We start from the raw sequence: 25,461 nt of genomic DNA on the forward strand, positions 1-25,461 counted from the left end.
ATCAGCCCCATATCCCTAGTCCTCCACTCCGTCAGAGTTAGATATGATGGGCCCAATAGCAGATCATCTGGCATTAGCAATTCCAAAAGCCACTAACAACAGGGCCCTTAAAACGCTCTCTGCTGTGCTGTTAACCGAGTCGGCAATCCGCTCCCTGGGCAGCGGCTCATAAAACCCCTGTATATCAGGCCTCTATCTGGTGCTCAAGGTCCCAAGAGAGACATTTATCATAGCCACACAGCTAACTGTGCCACTCTGTCACAAACTGGAGCCCAAAGCCTCTACCATCCATGCACCCACGCCTACGCCCGCCCGCACACACACACACACACACACACACACACACACGTCCACCCACACACCCACCCACCCACACACGTCCACCCACACACTCACCCACCCACCCACCCACACGACCTTGACGCCCAGATAGCACCTTGAAATTGAAAATGAAAAACTTCTCCCATTCAGGTTAGTGCACACTGGTGAACCATAATCAAAGGCTGTTTGTCTTCAGAGGGCTTCTGGGCTCCAAACAACTTGGTGCATTGTTTAAATGGCCGCATCACTACAACCCTGACTTCAGTCACTTTGCCAGGATAGCAATTAAATTCATATTATAATATTGTCTTCAAAACACTTTTTAAAACATTGTGCTTTCTAGATTTAGGCAGGCCTGGAGCACACCCACAGCCTCCAGACTCAGCCCGGCATTACCAGGACCATGTTGTGACAAACCAAGCATAGTATATCTGACTCCCCACCCGAGTGCAAGGTAACGGCAATGACCGCTGCACTCAGTAGTATCCATCAATCCAAACATAGGTGGCGGCGGAAGCCCATTTTAATTTCACACACACATTAATACCACTGTGGAGATGAAGCGTGGATAACGTCTCTTTTTTCATCTTATAGGTCACAGTGAATACATACATCACTCAGATTACGCTAGAACAATCAAATTCAGCAACTATTCCCTGTTTATATCGGTCCAGAGACTGGAAAAGAACTGTTTCAACTTCAGGATCGACCAGCAGGGCGCAGGAGTGGGTTATGGGTATAGCTGATCTGGCACAACGCCACGTTTGTGAGTGGAGTTTTAGATGGAGGGGTTCTCTAAACAGAGTCAGTACCAGCTGATTCACTCCATAGCAATTAATCAGAGGCATCTCCACCTGCTGGAAAGCTACTTCCGCAATGCTACTAATGAGGCCATGTGAGTGGGAGCAGCAGTCGGCTGGAAAGGTCAGTGTTAATACCCAGGGAGAATGTGAGTGAATGTGTGTTGTTCTGTTTGTGCGTGTGTGTGTGTCTGTGTGTGTGTCTGTGTGTGTGTCTGTGCTTGTGTAAGGTGCTGACAAGGGGCATTAACTTCAAATATGTCTGCCTTTTAAAATTTAAGGACCCAGCGAGGGGATAAAATGCTTGAATGAAGAACTGGGTACTGAGAGAGGGGTTTCATCCATTTATATTCGGTGTGTCTGTTGGAGGGGGACTGCGGAGTCACCGGGCAGCCCCTGGCCCAAATGAGGCCAGCGGTCACGGTGTGGGAGGGGCAGACGTACCGGACACGCGGTCCAGGACTTCGGCCAGGCTGGTGGAGATGGGCAGGTGGAGGGTGCGGTACTTGTGGCCTGCACCGTACATTGGGTGCTGGATCACGTGGCTGGTGGCGTTGATGCGTCCCTTGTAGAGCTGAAGAGAGATGGGTGAAAAGATCAGTACGAGACCAAGTACGCATCGCCGTCGTGTGACCACGACTGCTAACTCAACGCTGCACCGATTCCCCGTCGGGTCAGGGAATCACCAGATCATTCACATGTTAACGGGCCCCGGTGATCCAATTAGTCAAATAGAACCAAATCCTTGACTAATTAAATCAAATGCCTCTGATGGTTCACAAGCAGAGGAAGAACAGTATCAGTTATGGAAAGACATTCAGGGGCTCTAAGCAGGGCCACATTAAGACTGAATGAAGACTTCCAATCCTGCCTCTGCCTTCATTGGAGCTGACACGTCTTCTCGTTCAGCATGAATGTTACATGTGCACATCAAGCCACATCTTGTGGTTCCCGAGACCTGTGGGCGACAGGCATGGTGTTGCAGCTCAGAACACAACCTCAGCCAGCTCCGTCCCCACAGTACACACTCCAGACACAGCTCACCACACTACAGGCACCAGCCTGGCAGGAAAATACACTTAGATCATGTGACAGCAAAGACTGTGGGAAACGTGTACCTCTAAAAGGGCAAGTCTGATACCTCTCTGAAAGGAAGGATAATGCCCACAAATGCATTTCTTGGTATGGTAGCTAGCATAAAGAAAACAGCCTCCCTCCAGTGAGCTGCATATAAGCAAGACATTTAGTGCACTTCTCCTACATATCAAATGTCATAATATCAAGACCAATTAACTCAATGTTGAGCGAGGGAATATTTCTGGAGAATTTATATGGCCTGATTTCTATTTCAGTAAAAAAAAAAAAAACAGTATAAACATAAGCATTTAGCACTACACTGCTATTAATCACCTACTGATCATACATGATTAACCTTCACTGATGGGATTCCCAGGAGGCATTATGTCATTTAGCAAACAAAGGACATCTTTAGATTGGGAAAAATGAATGTTTGTCTCGTCGGGCATAATCTGGCAGCTCATGGCATGACAACAACAACAGTCATACTTCACTTTGCCCGTAAAATGACCCTCACCCTTCCCTGATACTCTTAATGTATCATCAAAACAGGATGGTGCTGAATAATGAGGACAACAAGAGGCTGGAGGTTAAAATGAAATTAGCTTTAGACAATTGAAACCACTACCCCCCACCAACCCTCAGGGACTGCTCTCTCAACACCTCTCCTGACAACTAATCATTGAGGAGGGTGAAATATAGATCATTTTTGTGACTGAGGAGCTGTTTTGCAACAAGCAGCCTGCCAGTGAGTTTGAGGGGTACATGATCAGTACTGCTGGGCTGGCCCCTTGTGGCCAATTGGGGACAATACATAACACCCGTCTATTCATTTCAAATGCAAAACAAAAGGGAGGAGAACGCATTGCAGTTAGGAATCTACCCACATTATGATTAAGAACTGACAATGTGGAAACCTGATCCAAAACATGGCGCCAGAACCTTCTGTTTATGGAACCAGCACATTTTGGTCTCAAATTAGTTTTTCATTATGTACCTGACTAACAGAAAAGGGTAGATAATGACATCTTTATTTGGAGAGATTTACAAAGGTTTTGACCCCCCTCACTGGCCCTCATGGGACAGTCACACAAAAAAAGCCTACATGCCCAAAACACACTATGGGGTCATAGAGGATTTCTCTATGAACTGTATATGGTATGTACAGGTATTAAAATGCTGTATACGCTTTAGCAATTCAAAACCTTATTTGTTACTAAAGTAAACAATTTAGAGGACTTAAAAAGGGGTGTTGCCCCTTGAAGTCAGACACCATTTCAAAAGAACATATTTTCTCAACCAGTCATGAGGGCTGCAAGTTGTGAATTTGTAGACTAGTATTCAGTAAACCTTTGCATATCTTGGTATGAAGTGTAATTGTTTTCATATAACATATCTAATTAATACATTTTTGATAGTAATTGCAACTATCACAAAAATGATCCAAAAAGTATTAGGTCATTTTTGGACATCTGTGTCCTAAGCTGTATTAGTCAGAGAAAACACTTACCGAGGCTAGTGTAGATCAATTAACTGAAAAGACCAAATGTTCAACTCCACATGAAAATATATTAAAGCCAACTCCAGCTGTAAAGCTGTGCCATGAACTCAATATAAAGAGCTGAGAATTATGCATGAAATATGCTCACACAAAAAGCTGTAACTGTAACTTGAACAACGGTAGCAGCTTCAAAACAGGCCTCATGGATAGTTAGCTTTTTGACCAACGGTTACATGTTTGAGCTTATTGGAATGCATGGCTGTCCTCTATGCACACAGCAGGGGGAGGGAGGAGTGGCAGGCATCCAACCGCCGACAGGGAAACAGGGACACGCATTTATCACTGTTTATTTGGGGTCACATGCACATTACCTCAATGTGTGACTAAATCATGATTAGAAAAAAAAACTCAAAATGAATTCTACCAAAAAACAAGCATATTATTTCTTTGCGATTGTGCAAACCAATAAACATCTGGTGTTCCACCGCCAAGTCAAACAGATGAAAACGTGACTGTTTTAGTTGCAATCAGGAACTCTAACAGCCGGCCAAAACATTGTACCCACCGGACACGGGGAATGCAGGAAGACGGTGACCTTCTCGTCCTCCAGCATGAGCTGCAGGAAGAGTCTGCGGATGAATCCGGAGATGTTGCCAGATATGGGCACGTTCCCGTGCTGGGGGGCGGACTGGAACAGCTCACACAGCACCTACAGAGATGCGGGAAAACAATGCAGACACATGTTGGTGACCCATCAGAGCTACTTTCGGTCAGGAGGAAAATGTAGTCACAGTGTGTCCCTGCAGACCTGTGCCATGAGCCGCTGGTTGTTTGGGTGGCAGGAGATGCACTGCAGGAAGAAGGCCACCGTGGCGTTCTCGATTGCTGTCCTCTGCTGGGTGGTGAACCCGCTGCCCCGGGCCGAGGACGCCAGAGAGTAACGCGACCCAGAAGGCTGGGCCGGGGGCGGAGGTGGGGGGCAGCACGCGCCCCCCGAGGCAGCGGAGCGGACCCCCGCGTGCCCTTGGAGGCCGCTAGCTGCGCCCCCCGCGCTGGCGCTGGAGTGGCACAGGAGGAAGAGTAGGGCGGTCCACAGCGGGTTCACCTCGGGCCCGCCGAGCCAGTCCTTCATGGCATGGCTGTTTCCCACCTCGGTGAGGAAACGCAGCACGGGGGCGGCCAGCTCGGCGGACAGGGGCGTCCGGCTCTGGGAGGAGAGGGGATGGTGGTTGTGATGGTACTGCCGCCGCTCGGCCTGGGCGGTGGCGGGCAGAGGCAAGTCAGCGGCAGCCAGGAGGCCACAGCAGAGGCCGGCCAGGCTGCGGACCAGGAGGGAGGGCAGCCCAGAGTCCAGGAGCTGCTCTATGGCCCCGGGGGACTGGGAGGCTGCGGCCAGGGTGGCCAGCTGGGACTCGGACAGGGCGACGGGCGGCCGCGCGTGCTTGGAGTCGTCGGTGAGGCCGCTGGCACTGCTGAGGTCGTGCTGCTTCTTGCCGTCGTCCGTCATGGATAGGCGGTGCTGGGACTGTGCGGCCGTGGGCGGGGCTATGATTCCCATCCAGGACATGAGCAGGGAGAAGTAGCTGGGGTGGATGTGACACATGGAGCACAGCAGGCTGTCCACCGCCTTCTTCAGAACCACGTTACAGGGCAGAGACATGGACCAGTTGTACAGCAGTCTAAAGGAGAAAACGGGACAATTTAATGAACAAAGCAAGCAACAATGGACTTCTTTTCCATTTCCTACGGATGGATATTTTGTTTGCAAATGCAAAGGAGAAAGATGTTAGCTTTTGTATCGCGTATTCCCCACTCAACGTAAAGAATTCATGTTTTCAGAGTAGATATTCCGTATTCATGTCTGCAGAGAATGTGGCTAAAGTGGAGATGGGATTCACTTTAATATTCATCTACAGCTTGGAAACATCAAGCAGTGGCATTTCTCCCAAAGAAACAGGGGAAAAGAAATATGCTCTTTAAAAACAAAAGTCTCCAAGCATTCGAAAGCTCTGCTTAGCTTCTGATGCCTGAACAAAGAGCAGCGAATAACAGCGGCCCCGCTTCAGTGAAGAGAAGCGCTGTGGTATTTACTGACAGGAGAAACACTCACTCAAAGAGCTCCCTGTCAAGCAGCACCGGGAGATCGTAGTCCACGGGCAGCTCATAGCTGTGCCACAAGATGGCTGCCACACAGTGTAGGTGGGAAGGAGAGGGCATGACGAGACCATACTCCCGCGACGAGGAGCTGCTCTGGCGAGTGTACCCCATTGGGCCACTCCTCTTGTGGGCCGCCACCAGCGACGAGTCATGGACCCACTGGAGAAGGGCCTGGATCCTGGAGACGGAGACAGAGACATGGCAAGTCGAAATCCACTTCCACTGAGCCAGGTTACATTCTAGACTCAACAGCGTTATGGGGTCGGTACCTGTCCTTGGTCCCAGCATCTTGTGTTGTTCCCAGCTGGTAGAGGATGTCGATGGTGGAGTCTGAAGAAAGACCGTTGAGTCTCCCAAAGAGCAGGGGACTGTTGAGGTCTACACAAAAGAAAAATCCCAATGACTTAATTACTTTTATTCACGTGGCGGTTCGCAGTGTTGAGGTCAATGTGTTTTATTTAGGTGGAGGGAGCGTAGTGTTGAGGTCAACGTGTTTAATTCACGTGGAGGGTGCGTAGTGTTGAGGTCAATGTGTTTAATTCACGTGGAGGGAGCGTAGTGTTGAGGTCAATGTGTTTAATTCACGTGGAGGGAGCGTAGTGTTGAGGTCAACGTGTTTAATTCACGTGGAGGGAGCGTAGTGTTGAGGTCAACGTGTTTAATTCAAGTGGAGGGAGCGTAGTGTTGAGGTCAACGTGTTTAATTCACTTGGAGGGTGCGTAGTGTTGAGGTCAACGTGTTTAATTCACGTGGAGGGAGCGTAGTGTTGAGGTCAACGTGTTTAATTCAAGTGGAGGGAGCGTAGTGTTGAGGTCAACGTGTTTAATTCAAGTGGAGGGAGCGTAGTGTTGAGGTCAATGTGTTTAATTCACGTGGAGGGAGCGTAGTGTTGAGGTCAATGTGTTTAATTCACGTGGAGGGAGCGTAGTGTTGAGGTCAATGTGTTTAATTCACGTGGAGGGTGCGTAGTGTTGAGGTCAATGTGTTTAATTCACGTGGAGGGAGCGTAGTGTTGAGGTCAACGTGTTTAATTCAAGTGGAGGGAGCGTAGTGTTGAGGTCAACGTGTTTAATTCACGTGGAGGGAGCGTAGTGTTGAGGTCAATGTGTTTAATTCACGTGGGGGGAGCGTAGTGTTAAGGTCAATGTGTTTAATTCACGTGGGGGGAGCGTAGTGTTGAGGTCAACGTGTTTAATTCACGTGGAGGGTGCGTAGCGTTGAGGTCAATGTGTTTAATTCACGTGGAGGGTGCGTAGTGTTGAGGTCAATGTGTTTAATTCACGTGGAGGGAGCGTAGTGTTGAGGTCAACGTGTTTAATTCAAGTGGAGGGAGCGTAGTGTTGAGGTCAACGTGTTTAATTCACGTGGAGGGAGCGTAGTGTTGAGGTCAACGTGTTTAATTCACGTGGAGGGAGCGTAGTGTTGAGGTCAATGTGTTTAATTCACGTGGAGGGTGCGTAGTGTTGAGGTCAATGTGTTTAATTCACGTGGAGGGAGCGTACTGTTAAGATGAAGCGTACTGGTCGGGTCGGTGCCGGAAGCTGCACAGTTCCTCAGCAGGATGTCGATGAGCTTGAGGCCAATGCGAGTGGACTGCAGGCCGATCTTGACCAGCACGGCCTCGATGTTAGGCGAGTGCATGCCGCAGTAGGGCGACATCAGCAGGGCAGCGCAGGTCTGCAGCAGGTTGGCGGTGGGCGCAGCGGCGCTGGCCATCATAGCCTCCAGGTCACTGACGTGGGTCAGACAGTGGTGAAGCAGACGCAGCCAGCCAATACTACAGGAGACGGAAGACAAGGTCAAAGGCCGCGGATACATTTCCTAACCGCGCACATGACTGTGAAATAAAACCCAAGAGGTTCCTTGAAGGGCCCGTACCTAGTTTTGGAGACCTGGTCCTCGGAGGGCAGGAAGGGGTTATTGACGGTGGCTGAGGAGGTGTTGCCGAAGGCGGTGAGGCCCAGCAGTTTGATCTGGGACAGGCCCAAGGTGCTGGCGTCACGAGGACGGTGCAGCCTCAGGCACACGGCGGACGCCACCTCGGCCTTGACCAGCTGGATCTTGATGTAGGTGAGGCCGCTGGTGATGATGGGCGTGGAGAGAGGCAGCATGTTGACCCCGTCGGCGCTGATCTCCACCGACACGGAGGACGGGCAGGCTGGGGAGAGGACAGATGACATTGTGAACGGTGAAATTTGCTGGACTTCATATCGTCACTCAACCGTTAAGGTCTAACAGTGGCTGACAGAAATGTTGTAGGTCTTTATGTAAAACGGCACTAGTGGGCACTGCTAGGGAACATTTTAAAGAGATTTAAAAAGTAGAATGCGGAAAACTGCGCTTATTAGACAACTAGCAGCAGCATTGCTCAGCGAGAGATTTCTCAGAGCTGTTAATATTAAATTAAATCTCAGATCACACAACCAGTCTCTGCCGGAGGCCCGGAGATCAGGGTTGCGGTGCTGTACTTACTGGCCAGGGAGGCTAGGTGTGGCTGGATATGCAGCTCTTTGAGCAGCACGGCCGCAGGGAGGTGGATGGTTAAGTCGCACCACGCCTCCTCCGGCAGGAATATGTACGACCAGGCCGCCGAGCGGGCACGTCTGTGGGGGGGCGTAGCCTGAAGAAGGACCTCTGCCGGCTGGGCCGTGGGGCTGCTGGAGGTGATGGTGCCTGGGGAGGGACAAACGTCACATGACATTTAGACCACAGAGGGAACCCTTTTCATAATCGCTCAGCACCAGTCGAAGGGGTTAAGCGCCGCGTACCAAGTGGAGCGAAGTTGTGCAGTCCCTCAGCGTTGTCGGGCTCTGAGGCCAGGACCCGGGCCTTGAGGCTGCCGTCCGCGGCCTTCCCCGGCCCCGTGTCCAGGAACTTCATGATTGTGGACACCATGCTGCGGGCTGTGTTCACTATGGCCCGAGTGCTGGTCACCATGTTGTTGCAGATCAACTGGACCCCACCTACACAAGTCAAAAACAAGGGGTTCAGACAAAATGACCGGGGAACAGGTGAAACCATTGTCCCAGGGCAAGCGTTTGCGTACCCATGTCGTGGAATGCTTTCAGTGCCTCGCTGGTGTCCAGCACTCGAAGGATGAACCAGAGCAGGGGCTCGGAGAGCTGGCACGTAGACAGAGAGCCCTGGGAGAAATACAACGACTGCTTGTGATTTAAAACAAGTACGATAAAAGCAAAAGTGATTAGTCTTTTAAGTTTGACCTGTAGACTGCCGTTGGGCGGCTGAGCTCGGTCTCACCTGTCTGCCCATGTAGCCACAGGCCATGTAGGTGAGAATGGGCTGCAACATGACCTGGACCGAAGTGGCCCTCTTGCTCAGCGTGGTGAGGATGGTGAACAGGCCGTCGCCTACAGAGATGGCATCCAGTCCTCCGTGGAAATTCTCATGCTTGGTCAGGTGGAGACCGCTGGCGCCTGAAGACGTGAAACGTGAGTGACGTCAATAAGAAGCAATGGTTGTCCTGTCACAAGATGGAAGAGTTGAGAGGAGGGGGCTTACCTATGATCATGGCCATGGCACTGCTGTTGCACTGGCCCAGGGCCGAGAGGATTTGGCTCATGATCTGCTGGTTGGCCAGAACCAGGTCGGCCACTCCGGCCGCTGGGCCCTGGTTAGGGCTGGACACTCCGGCCGGCCCCTCCTTGCTACCGCACACCTTCTCCTCGTCGGACACACTGCTGTCTGAAGCGCCACTGCCGGCCGGGGGCAGACGCCCGCTGAACTCACGGTCACCCGACAGGGGAAGGAGGACCAAGGCATTGACTAGCTTGAGCAGGTCAAACATGAGCTGGTCTCGGGTGGTCTCTCCGCACACCGCCTTGGCGTCGCCCGGTCGGATTATGTTGGCAAAGAGGCCGCCGAAGCAGGCGCGGGCACCCACCGAACTGTCGGAGCCACTGCGGGAGACCACCTTGTCAGAGCAGGTGATGTAATGGTGGACGAGGAAGGTGATGGACTCGATGACCGAGGAGATGGTGCTCACTGACACCACCTCAAAGTTCTGCTCCAGGGTGAACTCTAACAGCTTGACCTGGGCGTCCAAAGGACCCTGGCCAGACTGAAAGGGACCCCTATAAGACAGGAGAAATTTTGGGATTATTGACACTGGCACATTTCAAGTAGTACAATTTACTTTATTATAACCAGCAAAAAGTAAGTATATATACACACACACATTGTCCACACATTTTGATGGTATATTGCGAATCCACATCATAACGTATTACAACAATTTATTGTTCTCAAGACCCAACTGTGTCTTTAACAACTACGCCATGAAGCTATACGTTTGCCAAGTGTCGGAATAGCATCTCGACATTAGATCATTTTGTCACACATTAACATCACGCCAAGTTGGAATATTTTGCTAGACACGATTAAGCATTGTGTTAAACGATTTTTTTTTAAATTAGGTTTACCACCTCCACAAATAGCATCTGTGAACTGTATGGCTTTTGGCACTGGCCGTTTTAACATCTTATTAGCCAGTAATAGGCTTAATAGTATCTAATAACTTAATACTTGGAATAGTCATAAGAATTGAGCAATTGCTAACAAGACTGAAGATTACACAGCCAAAGCCATTTCATTTCATGGCTTTTCATACATTTTTCGTTCATTCATGAATTACATTGATAAAATAACTATTATATAAACTGACATTTTCGTCAAGTGAAAAAACGAGAGAATCATGGAAACCCCTCCCCTTTTACTGGCCAAGGGATTTTGATAAAGCCTATATTACCCCAAAAAGCATGCACGGAAGCATACTTCGAAAATCCACCAGAAACAGTCGCAATATTGTATTGCAAACAGTTTTATTTTAGGCTTACTATAAATGTAGCTACTGAAGGTTGTAGCCAGCAAAGTTTCTGTGTATCCAGAAAAAATCCTAACACAATTTGTTTTGACTGTGACGAGATTCGAACGAAGGACCTTTCGTTTGCAGGGTCGCTTCTATAACCACTACGCTACTAAAAAAGGGGTAGTCAAGTCAGTCAGTGAGTAAGAGACATTTGCCCTTCTTGGCTGGCTCCGCTTAAGCGGTCAGGGAAACACTATAAAATAATAATCATTCAGACATTTGCGGTAATACTACAGTACATTAGATCAACTCTAGACTACAATATGGTAGTATTACAATCAGGTGTATAATTCACAATGGAATAAAAACAGCTGTGTGTCTTTAGTCAAGGTTACCTCTCAGTGGACAGGATGTGCATTAATTTGAGCAGGAACTCGCTGAACATCTGTGGGCAGGTGGAGGACAGGTGAACCTGGAGCCGGGTGAGGAACTCCTGCATAGCTTGGGTGGCGGTGGGGCCGACCTGGGAGCTGTGCTGGCTGGTGCCGTGAGGATTGCTCCCGGACAGGAAGCGAACGAGCACGTGCACCAGCGTCGGGTCGGACACCATCTGCTGGGCCATGCTCTCTGGAGCTCCCATTCCACTGCTGGACACTGCTGACACAGGGCCGAGAAGCAAAATGGATTCAATCAAACGCTGTTGAAGTAACCCTTGGTCCAACTGATGGATCTCTGGTTTCAACACTTCTTCAATGGGAAACATCAGTAAGACTTCTCCTGGGGTGGCTGGACTCACCGCTGGAGGGCATGTTGGTCATGAGGGTGAGGGAGTGTAGAACCAGACACCAAGTCCGCAAGGAAGTGTTGGGGTACCAGGCTAGAACCGTCAGGAAGCTGCTGATTGAGGCTATGGGAAGAGACAGAACATTTAACTTCCAAACCATACTGCCAAACAGCGCGATCACCTAGCCCTGACCTCAGAGTGACTGGCTGAAGAAACCCAAGAACTTGGACAGTTTGGGAGTTAAGCAGGGAAGGGAGTGGATTGAAGTGAGGCACAAGGCGACATCTGACCTTGGTTGAGCGGGATGGTGGGCACTCTGCTGGCGTTGAACATGAAGATGTCCGATCCACTCTCCTCACTGCCCCCAGAGCAGGAGTTGAGACTGAGGGTCAGCCACAGCTGCAGAAGTGACTCCAGCTGGTGGCAGAAAAATTCAAGTGAGGCTCTAACGGGGGAGATCGATGTCAAGACGTTCACTATTCCAGGGAAGCGAACGTATTCTTGACAAGGGTACAGTACGTTACCTCGACTGCCACATCACTACCAGGCTGTGAAGAGGGACGAACAAAACAGTGATGCGCAACAAGTCACAGGAGTCTCGCAGAGACGCGCAAGACTCTGGGCTAAAGCGGCCGGCCGACTGACCTGTACGTGGTGAACCTGGAGCATGGAGAACAGCTTGTTGAAGCAGGTGCTCAGCATGGGGATGGAAGAGGCCTGCACCATGAGGCTGCTTCCCGGGGGAGAGCCCCCGTGGAGGCCGCGCAGCAGCGAATCGTCTGTCCCATTGGAGGCCTGGGATACTGCAGGGGGGAGAGAGAGGAGCACATGTTCAGCCGTCCTGGACGTTTCGCCAGGTTTACGATTGTGTTCTGTCGCTGGGCGGCCAGTACCTGTGGGGGAGGTTGACGTGAGCGCCTGTAAGATGGAGTCGGCCTCCAGCGTGGCCATCATCTTCAGCATGAGCTCCGCCTGCTGCTCCAGCCCCACCTCCAGGCGGGCGTCCAGAGCTGAGGGCGAGGTCAAAGGTTACATTTTCAAAAAGCCCTCTTAAAAACACGACACTCAAGCGCCAGGGTGGAATCCTGCCCGGGGACTAATATCCGGAGATGGCGAGGGTGCTGAGGGGAGCCCCTACCTTGTGATACGGAGACAGACAGATTCTGAGAGCCAGGCTTTTCGACAGCAGCCGGGGGCTTGGACACGGCGATCCCAACCCCCCCTATGTAAGGGTTGTACCCGTATGTGCCATAGTCAGCGCCCCAGTAGTCATACCAGGTGCTGCTAATAGGCTGTAGGGAGAGACAGAGACACAGGTGAATGCGGTCATTCCCCTCGGATGCTAGGTACGCGTCAGACGCCACATGCACACCGACGCGTCATTATTTAGCATGCAGTGGGGTTCCTCAGAAACAGAAGTAATGGGAATAACTATCCCCAGTTTGTTAGTTGGATGATTGACTGGGTCTACACACATACAATGGTCCCAAGTCCCTAAGCGGAGTGAAATTGGTAACATTTAAGGGCGCAGGGTTTAGAGAGGGTGTAAATATGACTGCAGAAAACCGTCATAGTATGATTTTAAAATGTATTTTGAGTGTAAGTCAAACACTAAAGTATCTTTCAAGCGTGTACAGGTACATCATTGATCAGTGGACTCAAAGTACTACAGATATTTCTTGTTGTTGGGGAAAATCGATATGAGCCCCTGAGATTACCCTATCAAGAATGAAATGGATAGAAATGCAGGAGAGCATACAGTGAGGAGAGGTGTAGAATATGAAACACGGGTGAACCTTGCCAGGTACGTACCTTAAAGACTTTGGCGGCGAGGGGATCTTTTTCCAAATCAATATCTAAAGGATCAATATCAACATCCATGAGGTCTTGTAGCAAGTCAAAGTCAATGTCTTTATCTTTTTCCAAAGATGACAGAGGTGGAGCACCTTTGGATAACGAAAAGAGCTTTAATATTGCCAAGCAAGCGCACTAAAACCAGCAAACTCACAGAGGCCTTCATTTAGGAAGTTACTAGGCAATTTTAAGGCCTACATAAATGTACATTTGCAGTTGTAAGGGAGTCCTACCTATTAACGGTTAAACCACTAATCAGACAACTCTGACAAAATTGTGACTAGGTGCTTTTGAGGATATTGTTGAAGATTTCGGTATGCAATCTCAAGTCAGGATTTCTACCATAAATTAGTTACACTTTTACACAAATTAAAAATGTATTAGTGTTTGAAAAAGCACCTCCTAACAAAATATAATAATGAAGGACTGCTTAAACTCCCAATTCAAAAGGCAAAGATAACATGACATTCAGAATTAATTAGTTCCAGAAACTCTCATTATTCTCTTTCAACATAAAATCAGGAAGCCATACAAAACACAGACAAAATACAGAGAGAATAAACATGCAGCTAGTTAAAAGGGAGGAAAAATAAAACAATTTAACGCAAATGCATTCATTGTGAGGGTGTCCATTTGGAAAATGGTGTCGGTGACGGGCCTACCAACGCACTTTGGAAAACAGAGGAGGTCCCAGGAGTACCTGCGATGATTTCAGGAGCCAGGGCCTCCTCCATGGTCTCCACCAGAGGAATAGGGGAGGGCTGAGCCAGGGAGTCATCCGAGTCTATCCCAGCTGAAGATGAAGATGCACCCGCCTCCTCGCCCGATGCCCCTTCATCCATACCATCCAGGGACCCAGGGGACAGCAGCTCCCCTGAGACCAGGGAACAGAATGAAGCGCTGGGACATACTAAGCAACGCCACACCGCTACACAAGATTGTTCCTGTACTTCATTACCAGAAGACATATCAATTTAATGTTTCAAATCCTTTTTTTCAAAAAAAAAAAACATTCAAGAAGCTGTTATGGAAATGTTGAACTAAGGTGCATTTGAGAAATGTCTGTCTTTCCATTGGCTGATATGTAAATCTGTACTTTGATTGTGACACACGTCTGTATAATATCAGAGGAGTATTAGGTATTTGGGCCATGTCCTCCTGCCTAGAAGAAGGATGTATTCTTTGTCGTCATATACATGTATGAATGAGTTACTAGTTAAAGATACCGAGAGGGGTCTGGTGTTTGAATAGGAGACATCCTTGACCGGCACGGGTGGATTAGAGGGGTACTCGTAAATCTGTATAACCCTTTAGTGTCTCTGTTGACTATCCAGATATTGTGTCTCCTCAGGAGTTGAGAAGGATAAGGTGGGGGGACAGCCCGCCCTTTGGGTAAACTCTTGTGACAAGACAGATGGCAGCATCTTACCACACCCCTTTTTCTATGTAATAAATACGGATTGTTCATGTATGGAGTTAGAGACTCCTCGGATGATTATGTATGTAAGCGTTTGACGGATCTCTCTTATTTGTATAATAGTTAATAAAACTGTTAGAATGTGCCAAGAGAACTTTGTCTCTGTGTCCCTTACTCCGAGTGTCGATACATGGAATTTCCATCACAGAGCCCGGCATATTCCCCATTTAAAACGTGCACGCCTGGCCGTCTGTATTGACTTGAATTCTACACACTCCACTCACAGTACTAACCCCTCCCTGCACAGAGCCTTTAACAATAAACTGAAGAGTTGTGGCACCCCCTACCTGCCAGGATGTCCTGGAGCATACAGGTGAGTGAGTACTGGGCCCAGGCCCCTCCCCAGGAGATGTCCCCCCTGTTGAAGTCCGTCCCGACCAGCAGAAGCAGCAGACGCTCCAGTTGATGCTCAGACACCACTTCACACAGGTGGATGGTGGGCCTGGTGGCGTTGGCGATCCTGGCTAAGACCTGCAAAGACCAGACGTGTGATCTGAGAGGATCCATTCACGTTGCCTTCTACCTAAATCCCCATCTTTGCCATAACCATCATCATTTACTTGCAGCAAAAGGGCCCCCTGTAGTCAGCCCATTCAACGCTGCAGCTATGGCTACCTTGCAGACGAAAAGCAGGAGGTCGGCGTGGCAGGTGAAGTCCATGGAGAGGAGGAAGAGAGCCAGTTTCTGCACCACAGAGATGCAGCGCTCGTGGGCCAGCGTGAAGGGAAGGGGCTCCACCTCAGGGGCCTCCTTGGCGGCTGTGGCCTCTGTGTCCAGGGTGGAGCGGGGCCACTCGGCTGTGCGCCTCAGACGGATCAGGTCCTTAAAGTGCTGCCAGAGACGGGGGGGGGGGGGGGGTCAGTTAACACGCAGGTTTCCATCGGTCATTACTCAAACTAGCATAACTGAAACCTGTGCATGTGCAGTACAGGCATGGATGGTTTAAAGGTGAACTAACATGCATCTTTCAGGGCATTTTACTTCATAATCTTGCATTCCCAAAATGCAAGCCAATAGCATTTCCAGGTTAACCAGTTAAAATAGAGGAGCTTTCCATTTCAGAGCGGCTGAAATGCTCACCTTGGATGTGGCCTGTTTCAGTTTGGCCTGCTCCACCAGCAGTTTGTAAGAGGATCCTTTGTTGCTCTGGATTTTCTCCTTCTCAATTTGCTCCACCAAAGCTTTCTGTTTTGCCTTCAATAGATTTAACTGCTACAATGAAAAGGGCACGATAAATACACATGCTGCACAATCAATGATGTGCCAGGACATCATGCAACGTCACAAACAAGAGGGACAATCAAACAGTTGACATGTCAAAGAGATAAAGCCTATTAAGAGAAAAAACTACAGAAGGACAAGTGGCAGGACCTTTTGGAGGCATTTGAATCAAACACATTTACCTGTTTGTGGTGCACCAGCTGTTTGCGTATCTTGCGGGAGTACAGGCGGTCAAGGCTGCTGTTGCCCTTGGCGGATCTGTTGGTGCCGGAGGACTGGAGGTTGTTATTTATAAAGCTCCATTGACTCCCTTCATTTACAGGAGAGAGGCGAGGGAAAGGGCAGGTTAGATTTGTGCGTTTGGTTCCAAATCCTTACACATTACCCTGTTAATGGGATTCATGGTCCTAGGAAACAGAATTGTATATATACTTTTTTTTTATTAAAAAAAGATGTCATTGCCTCTCACAAGTGAGAGTAATCAGATAAGGTTTCTCTCCTAAACCTAGAACATCACTTGTATGATAACGCTGTTCCTTAAGGAACGAGAAAAGCCACACGCCTTAAAGTCAGGTAATGGGATACAGGATGGGGGGGGAAAAGGACCACTTTTTGCGACTTCTTGGCCTCATAAGTCACTGGCACCAGATCTCATGGGAGAGCAACACCGCTCTAGCCTACACTACACTACCTGTCGAGGTGCGCTCTCTCTCCTTCCCTCCCAGGTGCTTCTTGCCTGCAGACGCCTCGTCCTCCACGCTGGCCACGTAGTCCAGCAGCCGCGACACCAGCATCACCACCCAGCTGATCATGGGGACGTCTAACACACCTGCCGTACACACAGACACACACTCATAGGCTGCTGGTTGGGTCCGGAGCCCCGGGAGGCCGGTGCTGGGGCCAGGGACCGCCCCCGCCCCCCATCTCTGCTGCCAGCCCGGGAACCCTCCACCTCCGGCTAGCCCACCTTCAGTCCTGCGCTGGGCGGCACCCAGGGGCTGCTGTAGAGGGGACAGCAGGCTGTCCAGGAGGTTTAGCAGGCCCTCCAGCACGCCGCTGTTGCTCAGCGACCTTTGGCCGATGCAGGAGAGGAGCATGAAGACCCTGGGAGAGGTCACAGAAAACAGTCAACCTCTGGACATGGTGTATGCGTGCCTCCCAGATTTAAACGCTGGGCAGTAGAATTAGAGAGGCGTCGAATGTCACCGGTCAAAGAGCAACAACAGGGTTTTTTTGTGACGGGATGTGGACGTTGTGCGCCAGAAGGGTGCCGTTTGTCTACATAACGGGACCGTGGCTATTGGAAACTCTAAAGCCCACCTGTCCTGGGGGAAGACGAGCAGCTGCTCCGAGTTGTAGAGCTCCTGCAGGACGTTGGAGAGGAACTGGCCCCACCAGCGTTCACCTCCACACAGCTGCACCAGCAGCAGGCCAGCGTGCAGGCGGATCTTGGGCGTGCCACTGATGCACAGGTGCTTGAAGAGCTCCTCACAGGCCTGCGCGTGGAACGTGCTCTGCAGGACGGACGGTACCGAGTGCCCTGTAGGTGAGGCCGGAGGAGGGGGTGAGGAGGGCGGGGAGAGCAGAACAACATGAGATGGGAGGGAAAGAATCTGGCAAAACACAAATAAATGCTGTACAAGCACAGAGATCAACTGACAGAGTACATGAAGAAATTTAAATCACAACAAAGGCTAAATAAAATACAAAAATTCTATCTCAAAATGTACTGGACTAAATGAAATAGCCTTTGACAGAATAAATCCAGTTATAACTCAGGAAAATAGGTTTCTGAGAAGACAATGTGATTGAATAGCAAATGTATTTTCCCATTCTCTCTTCAATGTGAAAGCATTTCAATGGCTGGGGTTGCTTTTTCAAACAGTTATAGTTTTTCACCTCCACGGGAAAAGAGGAAATAAATGTTTGTTTAAATCAAGACCTGAAAGCGAGAGATCTCAAAATGGTATATTCTGTGAAGAGCCAGTAAGAGAACAAACCTAAGGCTGGGTATAATGAAGGAATTTAAATGAAAGGCCTTGACTGCTCTGAACACGGCCCATCGGAATTCACTGAGGGTACAGAGACAGCGTGAAGCCAGGCAGCACCAGCAGCAATGAGATAATGCATTATTCTCCTTCATGAGATTGGTAAAAGTGTAGGATGAGCTGCAAGGTAGTCTCAGTGGGGATTTGATGGTGAGAGAGATTGTTAAGCACACTTCACAGCACCATGGGCTTCTGAATAACTTTGAACAACTCTTAAAACCTCCTTTTGTCAAATTGTTCTTCCCAAACGCAGCAATTAAAATAAGTTGTGAGAAAAGGCATGTCAAATATGTAGCCAAAGCATTTCAACTCAAAGCAAGTGAGGCCAGAGAAAGCCAGAAGCTGCAAATAATTGATTGCTAAAAAATAATGCATTTTAAATAATTAAATTGTAAACATTTAGAGATAAAACCTCCTGTTGGTGGGTGAAAGATGTTGACAGCTCTGCATAGATCAATGGCAAAATTAAGTCAATCGGCAAAATTATAGCAGAAACCAAGTGAGAATGTTGAGCTAGCGGAATTAAACACAACTGTAATATTCCATTTCCAAAAGTTCAAAACAGATATTATTCTACCAAAAACATACTGTATTCTAAAAACACAATAAGAGCTTGATTATTAATCACAATGGAGAATATATTAAAATATATAATACTTATCAAGAAGCCTCATCCTTACGAGATGATAGAAATCTCTCCAGAACTAACGTGGGATGCAGAAATCTTCTAAGTGATGTGCGGTTTGTGAACAATGTGTTTTTTAGAAATGCTCTGTAGTGCACATCCCCCAAAAGAGCTGTGAAGCTGAATAATTACATCTAAATCATGTTGAAGCTGCAACTAGATCACATTTTAAATGCATTAAGAAATTCATTTGAGTTCGTATTCCTAGTAATTACAAAGTCTAAAACTTGTCAGCAATATGCCCTTATTCTAAGCGATCTTTTTTGATAGCAATATTTTTTGATAGCTTTTTTGATAGCAATATTAGGTTAGATGATGGCCAACTTTACTTTGCTAAACGGGAAAGAGTATAGCAACTAAATTAGTGGGCTATTGGAATAAGTAACATTTCATTAAATACACTGCAAATTGTAGTTATGCATTTGGCAAGACATTTTAAAACAGAAAATCGTAGTCTATGTCTGACTAACAAATATTTGAATGCCATTGTGTGGGTTCTTCATCATCAGCAAGACATACTGAAATTGAAACAAGGTGCATTTTAGAAAACATTTTATACCCATTTGAAGCGGGTTAGCCAAAAGTTAACAGTCACCAATTTGGTACCAACGCGTTTCGTTTTTTTTAGCATCAGGAAAGTACCAAAGTTTCTGTATAGCTTGCAACACCACACTCCAGCAAAGCATGTTTGTAGTGCATTGCATATTTCTAGGTGAACACTCTTATCGTCTGGTTCCTGCTGAACCCCTCTCCAGACCCCTTCTCTTTCTCACCATTGTTGGAGTGCAGAAGGCTGAGCAGTGTGTCCAGCAGGTAGCGAATGATGGTTCTCAGCTGCTCTGTAGACGAGTTCTGGATGAGCTCCCGGGTATCGTAAGTGTCGGGCAAGGCTTTGCGGCCAGCCCCGAGAGACACACTGAGCCTCTGGACGGCATGGTGGGCCAGGTTGAGCTGGAGCTGGAGCTGGATACAGTCCTGGTAAGCTGAAAAAACCCTGGAGTCTTCCTCCACAGCCTTGTCGGGCTTCCGCAGGAAGTACTGAGCGTTGTTGGCACTGTTGAGGGGAGGCAAATCAATGTTCTGGAGCAGCGTCTCCAGCCGGTGACACGCCAGGTTGTACCTAGGGAGAGGAGGAAGTGGGGCGGGGTGCATGAGTCAAGTGGGCATGAAATATCCACAAAACTCAATTCACATCAACTACCAGGTCCACATCTCATGCAGGTTTACCCCTACATGTCTCCATAATCAGAGGTGGCGAACTGGGTGAATGATCAGGAAAGTCCTCTGACCTGCATTGGATGTCCTCCTGCAAGGCCACCATCATGGCCAGGTGTTGGTCCACATCAGGCTGGCTGGCCGCCTCACTTTCTCCCCTCAGGGGGTCGTGCATGAGCTTCAACTCACTCTCCCAGGGTAGGATGTAGGTGTGGCCATAGTAGAAGCCCAATGGGATTTTAGCACGAGCGTTGGTGCTGCCGTAACGTCCAATTACAGTGATCTGTTGGGTGATGAGGGCGGGAGGCAGAGGTGAAGTTATGTGGCGGGGAAATGGCTACTGTTTTTTTTTTTCTTCCTGATAACAGGAAAGAAAAGTCAGATTTCAGATACTTCAGTTAAAAATTTAGGCACATTGTTTCCCTAGGTTGTTGGTTTTTCAAGACCAAAAACAAGTTTATCAGGCTTGCTCAGATATATTTTGTCTGAATCAGACAAGTTGCGTGACCTCAGAATGGTCTTTCTTGTTACAGGCAACCTTTTCTCACCCCATTGGCAGATTTTTCAGTTTAATTCAAGCACTTTAGTCCTAATTTCAAGTTTTAGTCATCTCCGAGGAAGCATTTTTCAGGGTATTCTTGTCACCCTTGAATTGGAGGGAGGATAACAGATGAGGCTCACCTTCATGAAGCGGCAGACAGGGGGCGGGAGCAGGTCATGCAGGATGAGGGAGTGGGTGCTGATGTCCGTGGCCACCACGAGCCGGCGCCCGTCCACCTCCTCACCCAGGGTCCAGATGTCAATGGACAGGGAGGCCAGGTCCCCACAGGTGGGGATCAGGGCGTCGGTCAGCAGCACGGGACGACCAAAGTCCAGTGTCACAAACCTCCGTGCTCCTGGGACAAGAGTGGAGTCGTTGGTGTCAAACAAGACCTACACAAAACAGCTACGCCTCAAGCGTGCTACCACCATCCTGCTACATATTTACCAGAGTGCATGCGCTCAATGATAATCGACTGATGTGGGGGAGGCTGCAGGAAGTGAGAGGCTTGAGAGATGGCCAACGCCAGGCCACTTCCCATGGGGTTCTGCGGCAAAAAAAAAAGAGGAAAAAAAGTCCAAATTAAAGATTTTGGGGAAAATTATGAAGCGGTGAGTAAATTTACTAACTACTATGAGAGCAGAGGGCGTGACTTACCGGCTTGGCTTTCTGGCTGTTCTTGTTGTGCGCGGCCAAGTTGACGGGCGCCGGGTCGATCATGGAGCCCGGGAAGAGCTGGGCCAGCTCCACGCTGATGGCTGCCGACACGGCCTCGTTGGGCGGGGTGAGAGGCGGGGTCATGAACAGCGGGGTGGTCTTGGGCGTGGGCGGGATGACGTCGGAGGGGTGGATGAAGAAGCCGGGGGCTGAGGAGGGGTTGGAAGGCACAGAGTTGTGGATGGGCCCCACGCCAGAGGCAACAGCCGCCGCTGCCGAAGTGGTCTGGTGTAGCTTTGCCTCCAGCTTGGCCTTCTGTTCCGAACACAGACAGGATTACTACTCGGCTAACGAGGGGCACGGACACATGACCCCCGACAGAGAAACGTATTGCTTAGGGACATAGATAAGAGGGTGTTGATGACGCGGGTCAATAGCAGCACTTGTGTGTAGGGTGTGTGTGTCCGCCCCAGAGTCCCTGACCTGTTGCTGCAGTTTCAGCAGCTGCTGCTGTTTTTCCTGCAGCACCTGGAGCTGCTGCTCTGCGGACACCATGGCATGGGACAGCGACTGCAGGGCCACCTGGGCCGCTGAGCTCAGCGCCGTCGAAGCCTCGCCCACCGTGCCAGCCGACAGGCCGCCCACCGCTGGGGTCACCCCGAACGTGCTCACTGGGAAAATGGGGCAAAGGTCAGGAGTGTCAACTCAAACTCGCCGGGCGTCGCTCTGACACGTAACACGGCGGCAGAGCGGCGGTCGAGGCGGTTACCTGTGAACATGCTGGCGTCGTCCCTCTCCACTCGGGTGCCGTCGCTGGTGGAGATACAGGCGAAGTGCAGAGGCTCCACCTCCAGGAGCCCAGTGAGGGCAGTGAAGCTGCCCTCGGCCGCGGCGCAACTGCTTACCTTACCATTCCCTGCAACAGGAGCAGAGACACGTTAGAACACACACACGCCACAACACAGCCCAGATTATATCTGACAGTTTTTAACTGGACTTGGCGTTAAGCGTTGTGGTCGAATGCGGTGCAGACCTGAGAGGATTTCAGAAAGGTCAATCTCGTCAGACTGGACGCCAATGCTGCTATTGAAGGCATTCTTGCAGGAGGAGCCGCTGACCTCCAAGTCAAAGAGCACAGGGTCAAAGGGAGAGCTGTAAAGGCCGTATCTGGGGAGGAGTGATAAGGCACAGAGCGTTACTACAAGACTCTCCAACCCAGGCACTGGAACGAATAAACAGACCAGGTTAGTCCCAACTGGTGTTGGAGACTAAAACTACAGGAAGGTAGCTTTTAGGCGCCTTTTGGGTCCCATTTGCAGTGCAAAGACAATAGATAGGTTAGAAGGCCCACCTGGTCTGTAGCAAAGCCTCGAGGGGCGTGAGACGGTCCTGTAGTTGCCGTGAGACAGCGGTTAACAGCGAGGCACAGGCCGTACTACAGCCCGCCAGGTCCTCATCCTTCACATAGTTCAACAGGACGAAGTACCAGAACACCGACCCTAAAAGATGGAGGGAGGGAGATAGAGAGGGTGGACATGGGGGGTTGGATGGAGGGCAAGATTTAGGCATGTGCCACTGTTAAACAAACCATGCCTTTCAAAAACCACACCAATACACCAAGCCCATAACAAATATATATCAAATGTACTTACCACCTGTGGCTGCAGCAGGCAGGAAAGGCATATTGTCCAGCAAAGCCTTCAGTAGACCCATGCCAAAGCCTTGCTGACTGGGCTCCCCTTTTCCATTACTAAAGACATAACACACAACCGGTCACACCCTCACAAGCATCTACAACCAAAGACCACGAAACTGTAGAACATCCATGAGAAGCCCAACTCACCTAATACAAAGTGCAAGAAAGCGGGCGCATTTGTGGGCTATACTCCGCCCAGCCTCAAAAAAGCAGACCCGCACTATGTCTGTCAGACGCTTCCTAGTTTTAGTCAGCAGAGCATCCTTTCCTTCTCTCAGACTGGAAGAAAAACATTTAATATATATAACAATTCACACTCCAATAAAATAATTGCAAAAAAATTATTCTGAATGTATTTTGTCAATCTCCACAAAATATATATATTTTGTTAATTCTTCAGGCGGTGTCAAAGACCATGCCTAGACATTTAAGACCCAATAATAGTCAAACACATCCTGTCTCAGAGTCCTATACGTTGGGAAAATGTTACGCAAGTAAAGATGCCATAATAGGCTGTAACTATTTAACTCAATTAAAAGTAGATATCCCTCAAGTCCTCTACAGGTTAAGTGTTTCTACAGATCCACAATTTCGTCACCAAAATCTGATTTGGACCAGTGTCTGCTGCATAATATACTTAAAATATGCACTTTTCCAGTTTTATGGAAATAAATACCATTCGTATAAGCAGGTAGAATAAATTAGTCATATAGAAATTGGTGAGGGTATGACGTTTCCTTTGTATCAGTCCAATTCCATTAATCTCTTCACAACATGTATGGAGCAGAGAGGTCTCTGTAGCCCTATGCTTATTTCCTCAAACATCTGACTCCATTCCTTCTTAGTCCCACCTGCAGGGTCCATTGGAGTAGACCCCTGCCAACCAGCAGAGGCAGTCCAAGATGAGGCTCTGGGAGTGCTCTGTGCCGGGGCCCTCGTCGACCCGCTTACACAGCCCGTTCAACAGCTTCTCATGGAAATCGGGGAACTGCAACATTGCACAGCGCTGGACTCTGTTTTGACAGACAGACCGATCAGTTCTCATGACAAACATTCAAGTGTTTTGATACAATCACTTCTCACAGTAGTTAAAACTTTTGGGATTTAATTCACTGAATGAAACCACAGGAACCTCCTAGTAATTGGAAAGCAACAAGTAGTTTAATAGGATGTTTGCAGCGCACTGTTTAAGTGTGTTCTAATCATGGATCTTACAGTAGGATAAAGATACAAAACACACCAGCAGAGCAAGAACAGAATGGTTTAAAAGAAGAAATGGGGGGCAATAGAATGTTTCAAAATGTCAATCCTATACAGATGCTGTGGGGGACTTGAAACAGTCCGTATATGGAAGAAAGTCCTTATAATAATAATACAACTTCCAACAGTGTGGTACATGACTGTAAATGCCCACCCTTGGCAAAATACATGTTTTAGCTTTAAAAGTGATTTCCTGGTGATCCTATTAAAGCTTGAATTCAAATGATGCCAGATGAAGACATTTGGTCACAGTGTAGGTGTTCAATAATAGTGTGTTAGTGAAACTAAGAAAAGTGCCTCACCTTTCTTTGGGTATAGAGGTCTTCTTAAACCTTCTGATAGTAACGGATACCTCCTGGAGCAGGTCGCAACCGCGGAGGTTGTCAGGTTTCTTCGACTGAGCAGTACAATCTGCTTTAGAAGTGGAGGCCTTTTCCTTAACGGGAAGACAAAAAACAGAGTGAACACCAGAGAGAAGGAAATGTGGACATTTTAGAAATCATAAACTGTATAACAAACAAAATGTAATCCGTCAAAAATGTTATGTTGCTGGTATAAGCTTACAACAATATATACATGGAAATGGCAGCATACGACCACCAGATGGTGACAAAAGCTAAAGTCAGAGCTACCCATGAAGTTAACCAGGGCTGCAACTAACAACTATTTTGATAAGTACTTCGATTAAACAATTACTCAAATAGAAAAAATATATCAATTCCAGAATTGAATGCAAGCGTTTTCTTAAAAATAAATGAAAGTTTTCATTCTTTCTTATCCTTTTCCAATACCTTAATTTAAACTGTAAGCTGTAGTTTTAAAATAGAATATTGAAACAAGTGCAAAAACTAAAGGGTTATCAAATCATTTTCAAGATTGTTGGAAAAGCATTCCAGGCAATCATGAAGCAGCTTGAGAAATGTATTTATACCACTAAAACTACAAATGCCTTAAGCTTGCAGGACTGCAGAGTTTAAAAGCTGGTGTAAAACTGAATTTGTGTACCTTGGTGGCCTGTGCCCTCTGGAGCAGGGTGGAGAGGGAATGGCCCTTGTTGCTTTGGGGCTTGGCCGTGGGCATTCTCACCACCGGCCTGGGGCTGTCCTCCATGCCTTTGTCGCTCACCGCCTTTATGTGCACCAGGAACGAGCGGTACTTGCCCCCAGCCATGCCTGCAGCGAGGAGGACAAACCAGTAGAAACCACACTGAAAACATCTAACATACAATACATACAGAGAGGCAGGGGAGAGGATTCAGATGGAGCAGCATGCAGATGGGCATTTTTTTTGCTCTCATAGAAAAACACTGGGAAGACAACAGGAGGGACAGAAACTGACATGG

General features: G+C 48.6%; 1 protein-coding gene across 17 annotated transcripts in view; it reads right to left on the minus strand.

Annotated features, from left to right (window-relative positions):
* Positions 1-25,461, minus strand: part of birc6 (baculoviral IAP repeat containing 6) — a 118,434-nt gene that overhangs the window by 67,592 nt on the left and 25,381 nt on the right. For 4 of the 17 annotated variants that reach the window (XM_034292804.1, XM_034292809.1, XM_034292806.1 and 1 more), the window contains exons 16-55: positions 25,125-25,291; positions 24,422-24,555; positions 23,711-23,872; positions 23,007-23,138; positions 22,816-22,913; positions 22,515-22,662; positions 22,197-22,330; positions 21,933-22,079; positions 21,647-21,834; positions 21,164-21,478; positions 20,954-21,053; positions 20,647-20,861; positions 20,040-20,248; positions 19,524-19,870; positions 17,338-17,557; positions 16,709-17,121; positions 16,200-16,327; positions 15,877-16,008; positions 15,412-15,627; positions 15,084-15,267; positions 13,990-14,193; positions 13,278-13,411; positions 12,604-12,757; positions 12,359-12,475; positions 12,111-12,268; positions 11,756-11,882; positions 11,478-11,588; positions 11,077-11,338; positions 9,376-9,947; positions 9,115-9,290; positions 8,903-9,017; positions 8,625-8,819; positions 8,329-8,529; positions 7,735-8,014; positions 7,359-7,633; positions 6,126-6,234; positions 5,810-6,034; positions 4,508-5,378; positions 4,265-4,408; positions 1,566-1,695 (exon numbers count right to left, since the gene is read on the minus strand). In XM_034292804.1, the coding sequence (XP_034148695.1) occupies positions 1,566-1,695; positions 4,265-4,408; positions 4,508-5,378; positions 5,810-6,034; positions 6,126-6,234; positions 7,359-7,633; positions 7,735-8,014; positions 8,329-8,529; positions 8,625-8,819; positions 8,903-9,017; positions 9,115-9,290; positions 9,376-9,947; positions 11,077-11,338; positions 11,478-11,588; positions 11,756-11,882; positions 12,111-12,268; positions 12,359-12,475; positions 12,604-12,757; positions 13,278-13,411; positions 13,990-14,193; positions 15,084-15,267; positions 15,412-15,627; positions 15,877-16,008; positions 16,200-16,327; positions 16,709-17,121; positions 17,338-17,557; positions 19,524-19,870; positions 20,040-20,248; positions 20,647-20,861; positions 20,954-21,053; positions 21,164-21,478; positions 21,647-21,834; positions 21,933-22,079; positions 22,197-22,330; positions 22,515-22,662; positions 22,816-22,913; positions 23,007-23,138; positions 23,711-23,872; positions 24,422-24,555; positions 25,125-25,291 (8,349 nt within the window). The remainder of the gene's footprint in view (positions 1-1,565; positions 1,696-4,264; positions 4,409-4,507; positions 5,379-5,809; positions 6,035-6,125; positions 6,235-7,358; positions 7,634-7,734; positions 8,015-8,328; positions 8,530-8,624; positions 8,820-8,902; positions 9,018-9,114; positions 9,291-9,375; positions 9,948-11,076; positions 11,339-11,477; positions 11,589-11,755; positions 11,883-12,110; positions 12,269-12,358; positions 12,476-12,603; positions 12,758-13,277; positions 13,412-13,989; positions 14,194-15,083; positions 15,268-15,411; positions 15,628-15,876; positions 16,009-16,199; positions 16,328-16,708; positions 17,122-17,337; positions 17,558-19,523; positions 19,871-20,039; positions 20,249-20,646; positions 20,862-20,953; positions 21,054-21,163; positions 21,479-21,646; positions 21,835-21,932; positions 22,080-22,196; positions 22,331-22,514; positions 22,663-22,815; positions 22,914-23,006; positions 23,139-23,710; positions 23,873-24,421; positions 24,556-25,124; positions 25,292-25,461) is intronic. The other 13 variants (XM_020047350.2, XM_020047349.2, XM_034292811.1 and 10 more) reach the window with 12 other exon arrangements.

Source organism: Esox lucius, chromosome 6 (genome assembly GCF_011004845.1).
Source record: "Esox lucius isolate fEsoLuc1 chromosome 6, fEsoLuc1.pri, whole genome shotgun sequence".
Classification (NCBI taxonomy): domain Eukaryota; kingdom Metazoa; phylum Chordata; class Actinopteri; order Esociformes; family Esocidae; genus Esox; species Esox lucius.